The following is a 21,280-nucleotide window of genomic DNA, read 5'->3' as shown; positions in this document are numbered from 1 at the left end:
GGTGTCATCTGAAAAGAATAATTATCCATTGCTAACAACGTTGGACAGTTCCTCTGATCAACTTTCAGCACAAATAATTCATTTATGAAAGGAGATTCCGAGAGTTATCAATGGTTTATAGTATATTAGCTAATTCACTCAATGAATAACTGTAAGCTATATCATCGTACTCAGATTTTAAGGAACAGCAAACAACGTTTCTTAAACAGTTCTTCTTACTGTTACCTGAGAAATTAATACATAATGAGTATGCTATCTAACTAATAAGATAGGATAAAAGCATTCGCGTATACAAAAAAAAAAAAAAATGTTTTCAGTTTCAGATAAGGACCTGGCATAATGTGTGATGATGGTGCAACTGCACTGGTTGTGGACAATGGCTCCGGCATGGTCAAGGCCGGCTTCGCCGGCGACGACGCCCCCCGCGCCGTATTCCCCTCCATCGTAGGCCGTCCTCGTCACCAGGGTGTGATGGTCGGTATGGGTCAGAAGGACGCCTACGTCGGTGATGAGGCCCAGAGCAAGAGAGGTATCCTGACTCTCAAGTACCCCATCGAGCACGGTATCATCACCAACTGGGACGACATGGAGAAGATCTGGCACCACACTTTCTACAACGAACTTCGCGTTGCTCCTGAAGAATCTCCTGTCCTCCTCACTGAGGCTCCCCTGAACCCTAAGGCCAACCGTGAAAAAATGACACAAATAATGTTTGAAACCTTTGCCACCCCAGCCATGTACGTGGCCATCCAGGCCGTGCTGTCCCTGTACGCCTCTGGTCGTACCACTGGTATCGTGCTGGACTCCGGTGATGGTGTCTCCCACACTGTCCCCATCTACGAGGGTTACGCACTTCCCCACGCCATCATGCGTCTTGACCTGGCTGGCCGTGACCTGACTGATTATCTCATGAAAATTCTCAAGGAGCGAGGCTACTCCTTCACCACAACCGCAGAACGAGAAATTGTACGCGATATGAAGGAGAAGCTTGGTTATGTTGCTTTGGAGTTCGAAAGCGAAATGAGAGAATCGGCGACGTCTTCTTCTCTGGATAAGTCGTACGAACTACCTGACGGTCAAGTAATTACCATTGGAAACGAGCGTTTTCGATGCCCAGAAGCTTTATTCCAACCTTCCTTCCTGGGAATGGAGGCATCCGGCATTCATGAGACTGTCTACAATTCCATCATGAAGTGTGACGTGGACATCAGGAAGGACCTGTATGCCAACATAGTGTTGTCAGGCGGTAGCAGCATGTATGCCGGTATGTCTGACAGGCTGCAAAAGGAGATAACATATTTGGCCCCAGCATCCATCAAAATCAAGATCATTGCTCCTCCCGAGCGCAAGTACTCCGTTTGGATCGGTGGTTCCATCTTGGCCTCTCTGTCCACCTTCCAGGCCATGTGGATTTCCAAAGAAGAATATGATGAATCTGGTCCCTGCATTGTCCACAGGAAATGTTTCTAACAATGATCTGATATGGTAACTCATATGTTCTCAAATATGCCTCTTAGATATTTATTAATTTATTTTTCTTGTACTACTGTATATTTTATATTGATTTATAACAAAATACATTAACATTCAAAATACCCTTCTCTTTCTCCCACCAGTGTTGAATTATACAGTTAATATAACTTACGTTCCAGTCTTTAAAAAAAATACTTTCAGTTTAAGACACTGACATTTTGTTCACAGTAAATGTGCAGCTGTGCTCTGGAAATCTACCGGTGAAAGATATAGTAGTTAAAAACAGAGGAAGTCAGAAAGAAAAACAACCATAGATCATTACAATGCAAGTACTGTAAGGTCTTTCAGTCTCAACAGATGTACTCTGCAGCAGAGAGTGTGTTAGGAACAGTGTATGATAAAAATTTCTTTAGCAGGATGAGAGATTACAGAGAGGTCAGTTAGAGAAGAACAAGGTGAACAGCGGAAAGAGTGTGTGGATACGATATTTCCCTGAAGAAAAATAAAGAGTGATTAAGTTAAGGGTGGATCCAAAACTTTGTTCTGAACTCTAGCATCTGGAATAGGCTTTTGACTAATAGACAGACATGCACTGGGAAGATTATTGCAATGTCTTTTTATGAAGTGGAGCTTAAGCTACTTAATCCGTTATATAGTAGGCTACGTATGATGGATCGACAGTAGCAGCAAGAGTAGATGGACAGCTTAAGGAATTCAGATAATGATACCTTCTTGGCTATTCAGAGTGTACAGAATGTGGGGCAGCTGCTGTGAATTTAAATAATAATAACTCTTGAACGAAGCCGAGAGAAAGGGAGAGAGGGAGAGAGGGAGGGAGAGAGGAACTGAGATTGAGTATAGAGACAGACAAACAGAGAGCAGGACAGACAGAGTGAAGGAAATAAATGAAAAAACGCTGATACACTGAACTCAGAAATGACTAAGAACTGGTTTATGGGTTGGCCTCTCTATAAATAAAAGGAATGACATCGTCGGTAACAGTGTGGCAACCATAAAGCGGAAAGATGAGATCAAGGAGCCAACCTGTGGTGAGTATGGGTAATTATGTCTACGTTGGTGGGAATATGAGAAGTCAGTAACAAAATCAAACAGTGTTAAGCACAGGAGTGAAAACGATGCTGATGCTGATGATGAAATAAATGAGGATGAAGGTGATGATGGTACGTGAGTGTATACATTACGGAAAAAGAACTTCAAAAGAGGTTCATATATATTACATACGCTATACATTATGTATATCAATCATTTAAGCAACCCAGTAGGAATTTCTCTCGTTTGCAAGGTACCCTATGACTTTCGGCGTATAATATCCAGACTTATCATCTTTAATACCAAAATTATCGTTACCCCCAGGCAAATTTCATTTCCAGTTTCACCCATCAAAAAGCCACACTGATCGGAAAGCTTAACAATAATAGTCAGTGAATATCAGGAAGGATCGGCACTCTTACTGCTAAACCCGGAAACATGTTAGAGTCAAGCAAATTCAGTTCGGATCGGTACGGTGCATGTTCGAGGAGACGGCTTTTTCAACTGACCTCTCTTGTTAGCTACTGTTTTTCTTGACACAGTCGATCTGCTTTCCGTTTCTTTCGCACAAAAATAGGTGGTTATTCATGACGTAAGTGAATATTCTGGCATGTGGACAAGCATATTATTCTTTATATTATCTTAGCAGGTCGTCCACTTAGCAACTGTAAATTGAGGGATTCATTATTCCTGAAACGGAAAATGGTTACACGCTCCAGAGTGGGATATCACAGAAAATAAAACTCATGTGAGGGGAAACTCACCCTGCTCAGATAAAACGACCTTAATATCAGATGACAGACCACGGTAATAACAACACACGGGTGACGTCATTTTACAGCTTAGGTTCGTATGAGCCCAGAATCGCGAACAGATTGATGGTTAATAACCTCTCGTTACCTCGATTCACCTCTCGTTACTCTGATTTAATTTTGCAGGAGACACAATAAGCATGGGAATAATCATCACTCCTCTCTCCTTGTTTTCCTGAAATACAGGCCGAATTCTGAGAGGGAGATGATCGTAATTTGTGTGCAAATCCCTGCCCAGATTGAAGGGCCTGCCAGATGTCATACACACATGAGACAAAAACAGTGAGCCATGTGGCAGCAGTACTGGCCACGTCGCACTTGTGCCGCGCCTCGCTGGTCCTTTGCCCAAACTTGACTTTTTAACATTGTCAGATGGCGACGGCGGCTTTTTTTAGGTTTATGTTATCTGTCCCTAAATAGTTTTTTCATCTTAGGAGAACGTTTCAGTAGCCAAGTAACTGAAGTGTGGTCAGATGGAGTCGCGCATTACTGCTCCACACATTCGAATTTCAGAGGTCATCGTGTGTTTTCTATAATGTAATCATTGCATGAGACGTAGGGTGGTCTGCTACTGCTTAAATTATCCGGATTACTGTAGCTTGGTCTCAGACTCTCCCAGGCTTAGATAAAGTTGACAGGAAATAGTTGAATTGTCCGTGAACCCTGTCAGTACCCAGGAAGGTGAGAGGGAATATGGGTGAACTGAGACTAACACATGTCGCTTATATATATCAGACTGAACTTCCTTCTGATCTTACGAAATGCTAGATTTAATGTCCAGTCAGTGGAAACAGCGGAAAAAAGAAAGGTTTATTTATTTATTTTTTTCATTTGTTTTTCCTTCCTCCGTTCTGTTATTAAAAAAAAAAAAATGTAAATGAAGTCTCAGATAACCTTGTGATCAGCTACCCATCACCATATTCTCCTCTTACCTAAATAACCTATTGCCGTATTAGTACAATATTTTCTTTTGAAGAGATGATGCTGATAATAATAATAATAATAATAATAATAATAATAATAATAATAATAATGATGATGATGATAATAATAATAATAATAATAATAATAATAATAATAATAATAATAATAAAAATGATCATAATAATAATAATAATGATAATAATAATAGTAATAGTAATAATAATAATAATAATAAAATAAAATCCTATGCAGTACCGGTATGTGCGATTCACTGTACGCTCTGGGGAAGCTTTATGGTAATCACTTGCTTTCTAACTCAAGGAAGACTGGGTGGGGGATTGGCCTCCTTCCTCCAAACTCCCTTCCTTACTTTGATGTCCTCTGTATTCTGCTCTTGCTACTATTAAATTCCTCTATTTAGCCAGCATAAGATACCATAGAACGACGGGGTTAGCAGTGTGTACTAAACTGTGCTCTATATGTTGTGGAAGTTTAATGCCGTGTGAGAAGGCGTTACACGATTATTTAACAAGAGAGGAAAGTATTATGGGGTGGACACGGAAAAAGCTCCTCATCTATCAACAAAAAATAATGGCGGCGAGGAACGTCTTAACCCCGCCAATTACACCAAGACAACAAATGCCTGTGACAAAAATAATTCACCAGATTCATAAATTACACTTTTTGCCCCACGCACGAGATAAACAAGAAATATGTTGTTGTTTTTTTTTTCCTTTTTTTTCAATGGTAGGGTAGGTTCTGGGGAGCGACAATAAAAAATGGTGTACTATATTTTTACAAGGAGACCTGTGAAAAAGTGTGACGTCTGGCCCCGAGTTTTATAGTGAGGTGGAATGTGGGGCAAGGGATCTTACTTCGTGCCGCATAGGAGGCTTCGTAGCACCTTTTCTCTAGCTATTTATTCTGCTTATTACACCTTTCTGCGGCATCCACAAGAGAGACAAAATCCAGCGTATGCCCCGAACAGTGTCAGTGTGCATTTTTGAAGGATGGAATCTTGCAAGTTACACCCGTAGAAATTAATGAACGTCACACTTTCGCTTCCAACGATTTTTTCCTTGTCCAACGGGGACGTGTTTGAGGTGTGTGTCTGAGGTTTGCCTGGTACACCTCTGTGGTGTCTCGAGGGGGAATGGTCATTAAAATAGGACGCCTTTTGAGATGTTGGGGATATGGTTGCATTTGGGGAGAGTGCGGCTATCAGATGTGTCCTCTGTCTTGTTATCCTCATGCGTTACATGGCCCCCTATCAGTACTTGCAATACATAAATAACATGAAAGAGACTATCAAGGGGCAATATGCATAATAAATCGCTAAAATAATGTTGCCACGAAGTCTCCATTGCCATCTAAAACACTGGCCGAGGGGAGACCAAAGGGAGAAAAAGTTACGGTATGTAATGTTACGTCACATATCCTCCCATATTCTACGAGTTAACCCCTTCAGCACAGATAAATGTTGCTCTCTCTCTCTCTCTCTCTCTCTCTCTCTCTCTCTCTCTCTCTCTCTCTCTCTCTCTCTCTCTCTCTCTCTCTCTCTCTCTCTCTCTCAAGATAGCAGAAAAAAAGATATGTCATTCCTTCTGCAGGGGGTCTGAAGAAATCTTTAACCTAAGTATAAGCGACTCTCCTTGGTCAAGAAAAAAGTAAAGAATATGGGATGGTAATGGAGGAATCAAAAGAAGTAATTGCGAGGAAAGGACCACAAATTAACGACCAGAAAATAGGCGTACAAAATGGGTGTGACTGCTTGAAAGGCAAGGGGTATGAACAAGATTAAAGTGTCTGATGGTGAAACTCATACAGGATGCCAGGCTGGATGTGATGCGTTGAAAAGGAATATTGAGTGTGAAATGGAGAATGTGCTGCTTTATTTTTATCCCGTATGTGAAGAGTGAGATGACTGAGCGTGAAATGGAGATTGTGATGGCTTATTTTTATCCCATATGAGAATGAGTAAGAGCAGATGAAATGAGTTATCTGAGAGGAGCATGTGGAGACAGGCAGACAATTGAGGAAGTAAAGGAACGTTGTGGAATTGATGTGGATGTGACTGAAAGCGTTGGAAGAAATATTCTGCGGTGGTTGGTCGTGTGGAGAGAACAGAGAATGAAAAACTGACTACAAGAGTGTATGTGAGTGAGGTGAAGAGGGAAACCAAGGATAAAATGGAAGGTTGGAGTGGAAAGATATGTGAGAGAGGGGGAGGGAGTGAGTTGGAGGGAGGGCAGTCAAAAGGCAGAGAACAGGGTTTCATTGAATTACGACGTCTGGCTGTAGATAGACAGAGAGATAGATAGATAGACAAGAAGCTAGAAAAGTTGTATATATTTCTTAGATATCGGTATACGTACATGTGGTTGTGGCAATATATCTGAGTGAGTAGTTAAAAATGTATAGAGTGAATTGTTGCCATCATAGTTCAGTTAATTTTATTCCACGTAGGATCCGAGCATTAAGTGTTTTACATAAATTCATCTTTTATTTATTTGTTTATTATTTATCTACATATAAATCAGGTGAAACAGGGGCCACTTTGATGCTGACCACTGAGAAAAGGAAACAGACAAAAACATTTGGGCTCCACTTTGGTAGCTACTGGACGTGTGAGATAAAAAGCAGACAGTATTTCTAAACAATTATCTCAAAGATGCTGAGTCCAGCATATTCTCTGTAAAGGTTCCTTGCAGTAATTATAGTGAGTTTGTAAAAGATGATTGGCAATCGTATGGCAGCCTCTTGCATTGCGTGGCACGCAAGCTAATTGCATCTACAGCTCAGTGCTATTACTTACAATAACCGTCAGAAATTATGGGATTGTCTACGCCTCCACCCTCTTTGATTATGTCCCTTTCTGCTTTTCTGTTTAATTCTTACAATAGAAAAACTATTTCATTCAGCTTAGGAGGGTCTGTTTATACTCAGAAGATTGGTAGTGATTTTTTATAACTGTTATGCCCTGACGAGTGAAGTATGCCCCCATTATACATCTGTCATTTCTACATATTTCTACCACGCCACACTAGTCATAAAACGAATGTCAGCATGGTTTTCAGGTAACTGAGTACGGTCTTGCCTCGCTTTATTTGGTGTTTGAAGGCCTACCACACTCTTCTCGGATCAAACACAGGACTGGACGACTGCCACCGCCAGTCGCCAATCACTACCACCACATCCGCTAAATGGTCCTTCGTGTTCTTCATCCTGCAACTCCTCAGGTGGCACAGTGATTATATCTGGAACTGAGTGTTCACGGCACGGCTTTACAAAAACCCCTTCATTGCTAGGGGTTTCTTAAGTTAAATACAATCATCCAGATGTAGCTAGAACAGGAGAGTGCAAGACCCACGACCTGTATGTTTGGTACTGACATAATCGGTCAAACAGCCGAACATTTGACCTTTCCCTGTGGCTTTGGCAAATGATTTTTTTTTTCTTCACTTAAAATTTGATCATATGATCCCCTAATGATTGTCAATCGTCAGTCTAAGCTCGGTGCAATTGCGTTCAATATTTTTTTTTATTTTATGTATTTAAGTTTTGTGTCCTTGACCTTAATGTTTATTCTTCCCCTCATTAATTACTTATTCCTTTAGTGTTTCATGGACATTATTCCAGATTTGGTGCAGTTCCATCTAATACTCTGTCCAGAATGTTGCTAAAAGGCAAGCAAACAAAACGACCCAGATATTATGATATCCCTATCCTTCACGCGAAGATGAAATACAATGAAACAATATTTAACGCTGTGAAAAGTTGTGAATAAGGCAGTAAAATGTAAAAACAAACTGTATGCATTTATTAGAAGAAATCGGGCCCATTCAGCTTGAGGCGTCCTGCATGTTTATAGGATGGGATACACATACTGTAGTCGTTGTAATGTGTTCCCACCCACATTAGTATCTACTATACTCCCAAATTCGATTTTCACAGCCATTTTTAGCTCCGCAGGTGTAAGTATTGCTATCAGTGTGCAAGCACTGAAATCATACTAATGAACCTAGACTGAGATTATTTCTTCCCTTAGCTTGGTTCATCCGCCAAGAATGGGGGACCTGGATATAAAATCGACTGTTTCGGATCGTATTCTAGGGGAAGACTGAGGCATAGCAAAATATTATTGTCTGCCTTAATGACCCTCGTGGAGTCGATATGTACTCATCAAAATCTTCTTTAGGCTGAGGAACTTGCAAATCGGCAAAAAGACGACTGTGAAAATGATCAATATGGTTATACTCGTTTTACTTGAACTTGGCCCAAATTTTCCTCAATCTTGCAGCTTATTATACGTAGTTCAGTAGCAGAAAAAGGCAATATTAAGAGCTATATCATTTTCAAAGCACTTTTTCGTAATTAATAGCATGTTCTAGTATTAATCTACTGTTACAACTCAGCATTCAAGATGGAGAGGTGACAATTTTGGACCAAGTTAGAGTAAGAAAGAGTATAAAATAAACGCTAACAGTATTGAGAATTGGCATAATTAAGCTACATACTGTACATTAAAGCTCTGAAATCGGTCCATTGTGCAATAAACCTGTCACTCAAGAATGATGATCACAGGAAAGGCATTGAGTACAGTCGAGGTGATGGTGTGGGTCGGGGTGTGGTTGGGAAGTTGCGATGTGCTGTAGTGTTGGGAATGTGTGTGATTCATGTAGTATGATGTAGCATGAGGTGGAGGAAGGCAGGGTGTATTTTAGTGGGATGACGGTGCGGTGAGGTCCGGTGGGATGAAGATGTGGATATGTGATGTGGTGTGGAGGGACGAAAGAGTGGGAATGTAGTGTGGTGTGGTGGAATGAAAGTGTGGTGATGTGATATGGTGAGGTTGGATGATGGTGTGGGGATGTGGTGTGGTGTGGTATGGTGTGGTGGGATGGTGTGGGGCCTGGCGTTGTGTGTTGGAATGAAGGTATGGCATTCTGGTGAGGTATGGTGAAATAATAATGTCTGACTGTGATGTAGTGCAGTGATGAAGGTGTGGGGGTGTGGTGTGTTATGGTGAGGCTGGGTGATATTGTGATGGGTGATAATGTAATGATGTGGTGTTGTGGTATGGTGTGTGGTGTGGGCTGGGGCGGTGTGGTGTAGGGTGGGAGTGTAGGGTGTGGCTGGATGATGGTGTAAGGATTTGGGGTTGTGATGTGTTGTGGTACAGTGGGGTAATAGCGTGTAGCTCTGATGTAGCACGATGTAGTGTGGTGTGGTGAGAACTGAGACGGTGGTGTAGTGCGGTGGGGTGAAGGTGTGGGGCTGTGGTATGATGGGGTGAGAGTGCTGGACTGGCGTGTGGTGTGGTGTGTTGAAGTATGGTGACGTAAGGTGATGATGGAGAATAATGATGTTATCTAGTGATGGTTTGGTGTGGCGAACTGTGGTGATGATATGGTACACTGTGGTTCGATGATAATATAATGATGTATTGAGTCATGCCGTGGTGATGTGATGATGATATGCTCTGATACAGGGTTGATGTAAGGTGACTGATGGTGTACTGAAGATGAAATAATGGTGTGATATTGTGGAAGATTTGGTGGCGTAATAGTGGTATATATTGGTAATAGCGTTATGGCTGAGTAGCGTGATAGTGATAATGGCGTGGTGATAGTATGGTCGGGGGTATGGTGTAGTAGGGGTGATGCTGAAATGACTGTAGTGACTATGATAAGGGGATGGAGTGGTGTAGTGTGGTGGTGGTGTTGTAGTTTGGTCATTTTGTGGTACAGTGTGGTGCATGTGGGTAGACTGTAGGATGATTGTGTCAAAATAGGTTGGTGTGGCGAAGGAGTGGTGATGGTATGGTGGTGGTCTGGCGTGGTGAGGGGGAGGACGTGTGGTGCGATGGTGTGCAGTGGTGAGGAGGGGAAAGTGTGGTTAGGTGATGGTCGACTGTGCTGATGTAATGCTGTGTTGGAGAGACGAGTGTGCCAGGGTGGTGTCAATAGCCAGAGGTAAAGTAAGGGTGATGAGTGTGTAATTTGATGTAGGCAGGCAGGAGGGTTATTGGCTGGGCAGAGGATGGGATATTTAGGTCGGTAGGGGAGTTAAACAGGTAATTGGGTATAGGCAGGCAGAGGGTTTAGGCAGGCACCGAGTGTAGGCAGGCAAAAGTGTACGTAGGCATGGAGTTTTAGGAAGGTAAGGTTGTTGGTATATAAGCATCCAGTAGGGTGTAAGAGAGAGTGTAGGCAAGTAGAGGGCAAAGTTGGTAGAGAGTGTAGGCAGACAGGGGTGGTGTAAGCAGGGGAGGTTTGAGGCAAGTAGGAAGAATAGGGGGTAGTAAAGAAGACAGGGATGGTGTAGGCAGGTAGGGAGACCAAGCCATGACAGGTGAGGATGTAGGGAGGCAGGGGGTTTAGGCAGACGTAGGATGCAGATAGCCAGGCAGGCAGGCGTAGGCATGGCAGATGTACAACAGAGAGAGATGCAGCAAGGTATGGTGGAGGAAGGAGAGTGTTGGTAGGTGAGAGTTGTTTGGGCAGGAAGAGATAAAGGGAGACAGTGTGGCTTAGGTAAGGCACGGGGTGTAGACAGGCAAGCAGGGAGACTTAGGCAAGGCTGGGGGTATTGTTAAGGCAGCGGGGATAGGTAAGGTATGGGGGATATAGCCTAGGGAAGAGGGAATATGCAAGGCAGGAAGAAGCATAAGATTAAAGTGCAGCAAGGTGCAGTGAAAGAGGGACAAGGAATGACAGGTATCTCCCTTACCAATAATCGCAGTCAGTCTCCTGTCATGGGCAGTGTGCATCTGAGGTATGACACGCCCAGCCCTCACATACATGGAAAAGGAACCACCACTCACTGTAATGCTACTGTCTGTTGACCCAGTAAACACCCGGGAAACTGCGCATACAAACTCATGCACACACACACACACACACACACACACACACACACACACACACACACACACACACACACACACACACACACACACACACACACACACAATAATCTCATCCACTTGCACCGCACTCTGACATAAACATATACAAACAAACAAACACACATAAATGAGGGAATGTATGATAAAATAGTAAGAGAAATAAAAAAGCCTGACTCAGAGATACAAAAATACAACTAGTTAAGAATACTTAGTTATGAACATTCTGTATTACTAGTCGTCTATTGAACTATTAATCTTCTTGGAAACTAGGCGCTCACCGTAATTCCTAGCTGTCTGTTGATCTGGTAGTCCCCGAGGAAACAAACACAGACAAGCCCACAAACAGACACAAACACACTCACACTTCAATCCTGGTCGTCTGCTGCCCCACGTGAGCCACATCTTCGTGGGATCAAGAGACTGACTCCATTGTTTCAAATTATATGGTTCGAGATTTCTGTGACTCATTTTCTCAGCTGCACAGAATCATCATCATTATTTTCATCCTCTCTCTTATCCCATCCTTATTAGTAACTTAGAAACAATAGCAGTAAAACGAAAATTTATAACTATCAACAATGTCCAACGAAAACGGGCTATTTACTCATATGCCTATCATTTAGGCTTGCGATATTCGCTTCAACACATATACAGTAATTGCTCAAAGTTTTCTGTTAGGGATATTCCATCAGGAATGGCGTGAGAATATCCATGATTAATAGTGCAGAGCTGAAGATTTGCACGGTAAAATAAACTCCACCCCTTCCCTCAGCGAAGAAAATAATCTTTTATACTTTACCCCATGAAACCGATTATGCATTTTTCATTTGATTGTTGGTGCCTTCAAATGATTAAATTTAGCTTGAAAGGAACTTTTCGAAGTGGAGGAGTTGGATATGACCGTAGATCATCCTTTTATTAATACAGGTAATTGAGTCTTTTAATACATTCGTCTGGTGGTAACTTGATCAACAGGGAAAATAAGGTGTCCGAGAGAGGGGGTTAATCTTGAATTCTGCCACACTGTGCTTTGAAGAAATCCCTGGGACTGGAAAAAAAAATATAAGCAATATCAGTTAACTTCTGGTAAAATGCCTGTTACTTTATTCTTGATATAACCACACAGTTATACTCAGCTCGTCAGAGACAACTACTAGTGGCAGAATGTGATGAAGTATTTCTTTTATTTGGATAGCGCTAAAGATTTCATGAACTTAAAAATGGCCCGTCGCAGTGAAAGGTTTAAAATTCATTCTCAGTAACACTTTCTGTAACACTAATCTCCTTTCAAACAGGCAGCGTAAAGAATATGACCTGAGCATACCGCCTGCGTGTGAGTCTCGGCTGCCTTAGAGTTTTTGAGGACTAGTCTTACCTGCCATCACTCTTGCCGTCACTTGGGCATCCCACCGCGGCACTAACTCTCCCCGTCACCTCCCTTCTATCATTACCATCTTCTGCTTACTCTGGGGTATCCATATTAGATTTCTCATTTGATATTCACATCTTACTGGTAAAAAGTAACGAGGCTGATTTGATACGGATGTTTTAGCATCTTGAGCATTTTAAAAATGTAATTATAATTCAATGCGCTCTTAAAACATGACAGTTAATTCTAGCCCTGGCAGCCCCGATCCCGTGCTGCCGCTCCGCAAAAGGTTGGCCTAAAAATATATACGACGTATGACCCAGTCCTGAGTATCTGGTAAAGGGCCAGTCGTCCAGCACGACTCACAACGGCAGGTGCGACACTTGGGAGCTCTGGCAGTGGTGCACCCTAGCACCATCCACTCCTCACACTTCCTTCGGTCATCTCCTGCGTCATAGCTATCAGGTAAGAATGAGATATGAAGTTCGCTCCTTTAACTTGGCCTAGACTTGCCTTATCTGTATCTTATACCTCCCTCAGTGATCCTCTTCAGTGTCATAAGCATTAGACAGGAATATAATACTCTAACAGGTAGCAGTGACAGATGTTGCAGGTCGTTCTTGGGGTCATAGTGCGTTAACTCTCTCAGGCTTATGTGATTCAGTCCTAGCTAAGTAAGATCGTGTGGCGTTAGCTGGAGCAGAATACTAGAGTTATCGTAACCATAAGAAAGATAACCTGTCATATGCTTTGTACTTGCCAGTGACAGACGCAGCAGTGTGATGGCTGAGATTCCACCATGTATGAGGTGATACAAGGTCTGCACATAACAACGCGTGTCAGAGAATTAACCTTCCATTGGCAGGGACAACAGTATTGTCCTATTCCACCTAATGTGAGGCAGTTGTATTAAGCTGAGAATGAAGCACAGAGGCCTGAGAGAGTAAAGGAGCATCACTAGAAAGTAGATGTGACTGTGCTGCCTGAGTGTTGCAGATTACTTGTATGTTATTTAACTATCTATCTATTTATTTATTTTTTGCTGATTTAAATAACTATTCATATGCTCTTTCAAAATTTGGAATTTTTAAATTTTGTTTGTACAAGAGCTCGACAGAAATCATATACATGATTCTCTCTCTCTCTCTCTCTCTCTCTCCCTCCAATCACACTACACTTGGTAAAAAAAAAAAAAATCTTTGTAGCTTCCAGGATTATCAGAACTGTTCACATGACGAGCAAAAGTTTTACCTCACAAACATTTATTAATGATCAGGATAGACTTAACTTCGAGGCAGGTGAAAATCAGGTCAAACGAATTGGTTCTATCTTAACCCTTGGCGAAAGAGTCTAAGGTAAGACATCTGGATATCATGAAGGACTTACCTGAGTAAGCTACCTTGAAAGGGAAATTGCAAGGTTTTAGAATCATCTATTTGCGATATGTCAGTGCGGTGTGAGAGATGAGAGATGATCAGTCAGCTGATGAGCTGAGGCTGTTTTCTGAAAGACATATGTTATATAAGTGAGATTTTGAGCACATAGTATTGCTCCTCGCAGTCAAAATGAAAATCCATAACTTGATTTCCATATAAGAATATTCACCGTTTTTCCATAGGCCTGTGAAATCCTGAAATCATCCCCACCAAAACAGTCACATCAGTCGTAGGTCAGATAAGCACATAATCCAAAAACATATATTTTTCAATCTTTCTACAGATAAAAAAAAGTCTACTTAAATTATTTTAAGCACATGATTTTGCTTTGACAATTTTTTCCCATGAGGCAAGTGAATAAATGCAATATACCAAGGTATTTTCTTCCCGTTACAGAGAACGCAGAATTAAAGCACAATGTGTGACGACGACGCAACTGCGCTGGTCTGTGACAATGGCTCTGGTCTCTGCAAGGCCGGCTTCGCCGGTGACGATGCCCCCCGCGCCGTCTTCCCCTCCATCGTCGGCCGTCCTCGTCACCAGGGTGTGATGGTCGGTATGGGTCAGAAGGACGCCTACGTCGGTGATGAGGCCCAGAGCAAGAGAGGTATCCTGACTCTCAAGTACCCCATCGAGCACGGTATCATCACCAACTGGGACGACATGGAAAAGATCTGGCATCACACTTTCTACAACGAACTTCGTGTCGCCCCTGAGGAGTCACCAACATTGTTGACTGAGGCTCCCCTCAACCCCAAGGCCAACCGAGAGAAGATGACACAGATCATGTTCGAGACATTCAGCTGTCCAGCCATGTACGTGGCCATCCAGGCCGTGCTGTCCCTGTACGCCTCTGGTCGTACCACTGGTATCGTGCTGGACTCTGGTGATGGTGTGTCCCACACTGTTCCCATCTACGAGGGTTACGCACTTCCCCACGCCATCATGCGTCTTGACCTGGCTGGCCGTGACCTGACTGATTATCTCATGAAAATTCTTACTGAACGAGGTTACTCCTTTACCACCACAGCTGAGCGAGAAATTGTTCGTGACATTAAGGAGAAGCTCTGTTACGTCGCCCTGGACTTTGAAAATGAAATGGCTCAGGCCGCTGCCTCAACTTCTCTGGACAAGTCATATGAGCTCCCCGATGGTCAGGTCATCACCATTGGCAATGAACGATTCCGTGCCCCTGAAGCTCTCTTCCAACCTTCTTTCCTTGGTATGGAGTCCCACGGTGTCCATGAGACGGTTCACACATCTATCATGAGGTGCGACATTGACATCAGGAAGGACTTGTTCGCCAACACCGTCATGTCTGGTGGCACCACCATGTACCCTGGTATTGCTGACCGCATGCAGAAGGAAATTACGTCTTTGGCTCCCTCCACCATCAAGATCAAGATCATTGCTCCTCCTGAGCGCAAGTACTCCGTCTGGATCGGTGGCTCCATCCTGGCCTCTCTGTCCACCTTCCAGGCCATGTGGGTGACGAAGGAGGAGTACGATGAATCCGGCCCTGGCATAGTTCACCGCAAGTGCTTCTAAAGTAACTTAAATTCCTCGAGATCAAAGGGTTTAAAATGCTTTGTTATAATGAGTATTTAAGAAATCATTGCTCACTCCCGTGATGCAAAAATTTATCCTGCTCTATAATGAGCATTTGTTTGTTATTCCAGTTAATAAATCCACTTTATCTATGGTTTTTATTCTCTTCTGCATCAGAAATTTAGAAAATATTGCATGTTAACTTATTCATTCAATAGCTTTCACAGAATAATCTTTCCTGGAGGCTAGTTTCCTCAGCTAATTAGGAGTGTTTGTCATTATCCATAATGCAATAATAATTGTACCACTGGCTTCTGAAGGAACTGAAATAAGTTTACGTACCTTTATGGCATGAATAAGTGTGGATGCTATTTGCAGTTTATCTCATTTCAGTAAATGTCTGCTAAGCGTGGAGCGGAGAGAGGCTGATTTAAAAAAGATAAGTAACATTCAGAAACTGTTTCTACAGTACTGAAAAAAATGATTAGCTTAATCTCGCACGAATCTCCTTTATATGCAAATGGTAATCTGGTTTAATGTAAATGCTTTTTTTTTCTTTGGTAAAAATTATAACAAGCCAGTTATTTTGCAGAATGGCTCATTGACACTTGTATTAATAACACTGACTTGGGTGTAGCTGTGATACATTTTCAAACACAAGAATAATTTATATCTCTTAGTAGCATACGTTAGCCAGCAAAATTATTTCTAGAAGTCAGTGGTTATAAAACTATAAAATAAAATACACATCATCGTCATCATCATCAGCCTGAGCCAGTCCAGTGCAGGACACAGGTCTCTCACAGCCTTCCTCGACTTTGACGTTTGTGGCATTCAATTCCACGAAACTTCAATTCTCATATCTCCGTAACACATTCAACTGACTAAGTTTTACTGATTCACAGTTATTGGCCCAATGATTTTCTGGTACTATACTCCGGATACGTCAAGGCAATCTTTAGGTAAACGGGAACCCCATGCAGGGAAATGGGGTTAAAAAATAAACATATCTTGCCACCATTACAGAAAACTGGTCACAATGGACACAAAACATTTCATAAAGGAGACATAGATACCTTTAGCTCCCACTCATCCCAAGACGAGAGACACCTGGCCACACTGTAGGGAATCTTGTGCCAGGCTTCTCCGGGTGACAAATGGGCCTATTTATTGCGAAGGAGAGGCCCATCTGTCATCACGTTGCCTTCACCTACGTTATGTTAAGGCACTGAATAAAGGTCTGAGAAAGATGCCTGCAGATACCTGGTAGTAATAATAACTTTCCCACTACAGCGGCGCAGAAAGAAAACAAATTGCGAGAGAACACACACACACACACACACACACACACACACACACACACACACACACACACACACACACACACACACATACACTAATATCATGGCGTCTGGCTGTAGAGCTAAACGCAAATAGTTAGATACAATTTTCCCGTCTCTTTGCTCATACCTCGCTTGCTCACACCTTTACCCGCCTTACAAATTTGTGTTGTTCCTCGTCTTCCGTGCCTCATCCCGCCATCAAATTCACTCACATCATCTGTACACCACCTTATGTGCTCCTTCCCCCTCACCACACACTCATCAATAGAATTCCTTATATCTCTTCTATCTGGACCTCAGTATCTCTTGCCTGTCTAATTTATACACTTCACATAGTATATCCAGCGAGCCTAATTTCTCTGCTCTTGCCCTAGCCATTCATTCTCCTGTCATACCAATGTCTTGTATCCATGAAAGCACAATTTTGTTTTAGTCTTTATCTCTAGAACCAGAGTGTATTTCCCTTATTTTCTTAAATGGTCTGTATCATCATCATCATCATCATCATCATCATCATCATCTGAACCCTCTTTTTCAGCAATACATGAAGCTGGGGGAATAAAATCTATTTAATCTCCATAAACCCATAGCAGGGTGTTCTTCCTTCGATTTCCAACCATATGACCTTAGAATTTTAAGTCCCCGAAATCTACGGTTATTTCACACCATACATCACGCCACGTCCAAGCTATATGGAAAGGTAGAAGCGGTGATGGATGGCGAAGGTAATATAGCAAGAAAATTCAGCTTTACGGATGTATTTTCTTGAATACTGACGATATCGAAACACATCTCCCTTAGAGCTTTATCCTGCAAATTACACCTCAGTATCCTCCTGTATGTTATTAATGCAAATAAAGATAAGTAAAATACAAAAGATGTAATAAGTAAGATAAATTGCTAAAGAAGAGGTGCTACGATTCGTCCTGTGCCTACTACAATACGACCCAAAGAGGAAGAAGAATAACAGGTGGAAGTGCGAATGAGGCCGTCGTTCTTCTTTCCTTCTACCATATTAAATGAAGCTTGCCTGGTGTGTGATTTTCATTGAAGAAAGGAAAAGGTCAACCAAAGATGATGGCAAGGAGATGTTCATTTAAATAAGTCGGGGAAGCAATGAGTTCACTATACACAGAATTTGCAACACGGATGCATTACAAAGAACAGATGATTAAGTTTTGTGATCATGTTGTGGAGGCTGTAGTTGCACGCCCCCCCTTCTTTTTTTTTGGGGGAGGGGCAAATCACAGGATCATTCAGGTTACTTTGTGCCTGTATTTAAAGAAACCCAGCAAAATGTATAGTTGCAAACAAAAGTTCTGTTCCTCTTCGTTTCCATTGGAAGCTCATAAAATTACAACAGTTTTCGCTGTTAGATAAGTGTGACTCTTTAACTAGCCAAACATATTACACTGGTAACTTTACCCGGACAAATACGATGTTACGGGTTGTTGAAGTTCAGGGGGAGGAACGGAACTTTTGCACGGTACTGCACATTTACCATGGGTTGCTCTCATAACAAAAGCGAAACACAAAATACAGTCAGTCGTATTTGAGGCTATGTGCCAACATATGTTACTTGATGGTTATTCACTTCAATCACGACATTGGCAGCAACCACAAGTTAGGCCATAGAAGTATCTCCTTAGGTTCAACATAAATAATTCTTCGCTCCTCATCAAAACTACTATCACGTATATGCAAATTATCATCATCATCATCATCATCATCATCATCAGCAGCAGCAGCAGCAGCAGCAGCAGCAGCAACAACAACAACAACAGCAGAAGCACCAGCAGGCAGCAACAGCATAAATCTGCTTACTGAGGCGGAGAATGTAGAGAAAAGGTGACTGATCCATTTCAAAACATGGAGTAAGGGAGGAGGAATATTCCCTCACGTAAGATATACAACCTTACTTATGACCGTCTGTCCAAATATTCACTCTAAGCCCATTGTGAAGATTAGCACAACAAAAACAAACAAGGTATTGATTTCTTCAGTGATCTGACATTCTTGTCAACTAAAGTAACTTGATTCATTTTTCCAACAAGAGCAAGTACTATATGTCACTGCTCTCATCATACCAGGACATACAAAACTGATGATTGTGACTGATATATCAATAACAAATACACTGTAACTCTGGCAGTAATATTCTTAAAACAGGCTGAGGATTTTGTTGCCATTGTACATAGGTAATGACTTGGGAATCACAGTAATCGTCAGTGTATGAGGACAGTACGGTTAAAAGTATGGGCGACAAGTGTTGACCCTTCGGTGAAGAACTATAAGTGTTCAAGCAGTTGTCTTACTTTATTATTCTGTCCACTGCCTTGAGCTATAGTTGTCGCCGATTTATTTGGAACAGAGGTTCTTATGCTTCTTTGGCCTTTCTTCTCATATGCAGGTGTTGAACGTAGTTATTCATATTTCATTTGTGAAGCAAGTCTGGAGAGGAATAATTCAAGAATAACCCATGTTGGCCATATTTATTCCAATGTCGTTGTTACAACATATCACGTTAGCTCAACAAAAAAAATGAAGCATCTCACAGCATTGTTCATTAGAAATAATGTAGTTAGTAAAGTTCCGCCACAGTTATCTAATAAGAAATAGTTTGAACTGAAGTGCAGAAGATGACAGGAAAATGTTGTTGTACGAAATCATACCAAAGACAGCATTTTGACGTGGGAGCATTTAGAAGCATTTCCTGTGGACAATGCCGGGGCCGGACTCGTCGTACTCCTCCTTGGTGATCCACATTGACTGGAAGGTGGACAGAGAGGCTAGGATGGAACCACCGATCCAGACGGAGTACTTGCGCTCGGGAGGAGCAATGATCTTGATCTTGATGGTGGAGGGAGCCAAAGTTGTTATCTCTTTCTGCATGCGGTCAGCAATACCAGGGTACATGGTGGTTCCGCCGGACAGCACAGTGTTTGCATACAGGTCCTTCCTGATATCGACGTCACACTTCATGATAGATTGATAAACAGTCTCGTGGATGCCGCAGGACTCCATGCCAAGGAAAGAAGGTTGGAAGAGAGCCTCTGGGCAGCGGAAACGTTCATTTCCAATAGTGATGACCTGGCCGTCAGGGAGTTCATAGGATTTCTCGATTGCCGTTGATGCTGCTGCCTGTGCCATTTCTCCTTCAAAATCTAGTGCCACATAACAAAGCTTTTCTTTGATATCACGTACAATCTCGCGTTCAGCTGTAGTGGTGAAGGAGTAGCCTCGTTCAGTCAGAATCCTCATCAGATAGTCAGTCAGGTCACGGCCAGCTAGGTCAAGACGCATGATAGCGTGAGGAAGAGCATAACCTTCATAGATGGGGACAGTATGAGTAACACCATCACCGGAGTCTAGCACGATACCAGTGGTACGACCAGAGGCGTACAGGGACAACACGGCCTGGATGGCCACGTACATGGCTGGACAGCTGAAAGTTTCGAACATGATTTGTGTCATTTTTTCACGGTTGGCTTTAGGGTTGAGGGGAGCCTCAGTGAGGAGGACAGGAGACTCTTCAGGGGCGACACGAAGTTCGTTGTAGAAAGTGTGGTGCCAGATCTTCTCCATGTCGTCCCAGTTGGTGATGATACCGTGCTCGATGGGGTACTTGAGAGTCAGGATACCTCTCTTGCTCTGGGCCTCATCACCGACGTAGGCGTCCTTCTGACCCATACCGACCATCACACCCTGGTGACGAGGACGGCCTACGATGGAGGGGAATACGGCGCGGGGTGCGTCGTCGCCGGCGAAGCCTGCCTTGCAGAGACCAGAGCCATTGTCGCAGACCAGCGCTGTTGCGTCGTCGTCACACATGGTAGTGGACTATTATGTCGTGCACTGAAAAATATACATAAAATTTGTTTTTTCATTTATGTCAGGAAATGAGAAAAGACGGTACGTGCTATTGATATAAAGAATGTTTACACCTTACTGTATACAGATACTGAAACCGATGAGGTTATGTACTGAGAGCTGTTGATGTAAATAGGGGATATAAACAACTAATTTTCTTATAATATACGTATCATAATGCCGTGTTGAAAAACAAGATTGCTTAAAGAACTTTATATTGATTGTTATTAAGATTTATCATAAGGATGTCTCAAGAATATCTAAGGAACTTAAGTAAGACCTAATAGTGAATGGTGAGTGATGGCATGCAAGAATATTCAGCATGGGTACAACTGATGTTATTCTGCTTGATAACATTGTAGAGAACGAGATTTTAGCAGCCTGGTTCAAAGCATTGCCAATGTAATTCATCGCAGAAGCACTTTCCCTACACAGCATTGGCCTCATTCAAAAGACGTTTATCGATGCAGACGGGCTTGCTGTTGCCATAAGCCATGTGAGAATATGATTAAATTTTATCTTCCGACTCATTTATCTAAGTTCTG

General features: G+C 42.3%; 3 protein-coding genes across 4 annotated transcripts; 2 read left to right on the top strand and 1 right to left on the bottom strand.

Annotated features, from left to right (window-relative positions):
- The first annotated feature begins 339 nt into the window (after window positions 1–339).
- Window positions 340–1,470, top strand: LOC145407736 (actin-3, muscle-specific-like). Its single transcript, XM_080278610.1, has one exon. It carries the CDS (start codon window positions 340–342, stop codon window positions 1,468–1,470), a length of 1,131 nt encoding a protein of 376 aa, XP_080134736.1.
- Window positions 1,471–14,376: 12,906 nt separating this feature from the next.
- On the top strand, window positions 14,377–19,724 carry LOC145407741 (actin, muscle-like). 2 transcript variants are annotated; one of them, XM_080278614.1, is made up of 2 exons: window positions 14,392–15,458; window positions 19,678–19,724. In XM_080278614.1, the coding sequence occupies exons 1-2, from the start codon at window positions 14,392–14,394 to the stop codon at window positions 19,706–19,708; spliced, it is 1,098 nt and encodes a 365-aa protein (XP_080134740.1). In that variant the 3' UTR covers window positions 19,709–19,724. The 2 variants fall into 2 exon arrangements, with proteins under 2 accessions (XP_080134742.1, XP_080134740.1); XM_080278616.1 differs by lacking the exon at window positions 19,678–19,724 and having other exon boundaries at window positions 14,377–15,522.
- LOC145407725 (actin, muscle) lies at window positions 19,566–20,696 on the bottom strand. Its single transcript, XM_080278597.1, has one exon. It carries the CDS (start codon window positions 20,694–20,696, stop codon window positions 19,566–19,568), a length of 1,131 nt encoding a protein of 376 aa, XP_080134723.1.
- Between the last annotated feature and the right edge of the window lie 584 nt (window positions 20,697–21,280).

Source organism: Coenobita brevimanus, chromosome 74 (assembly GCF_032717465.1).
Source record: "Coenobita brevimanus isolate Jiangsu-jjx chromosome 74, ASM3271746v2, whole genome shotgun sequence".
NCBI lineage: Eukaryota > Metazoa > Arthropoda > Malacostraca > Decapoda > Coenobitidae > Coenobita > Coenobita brevimanus.
The sequence above is the reverse complement of the archived record's forward strand: the minus strand, read 5'-3'. Positions and strand labels throughout refer to the sequence as shown.

Coding starts and splice junctions, on each gene's coding strand:
- LOC145407736 (XM_080278610.1), top strand. CDS start 340: ATGTGTGATGATGGTGCAACTGCACTGGTTGTGGACAATGGCTCCGGC.
- LOC145407741 (XM_080278616.1), top strand. CDS start 14,392: ATGTGTGACGACGACGCAACTGCGCTGGTCTGTGACAATGGCTCTGGT.
- LOC145407725 (XM_080278597.1), bottom strand. CDS start 20,696: ATGTGTGACGACGACGCAACAGCGCTGGTCTGCGACAATGGCTCTGGT.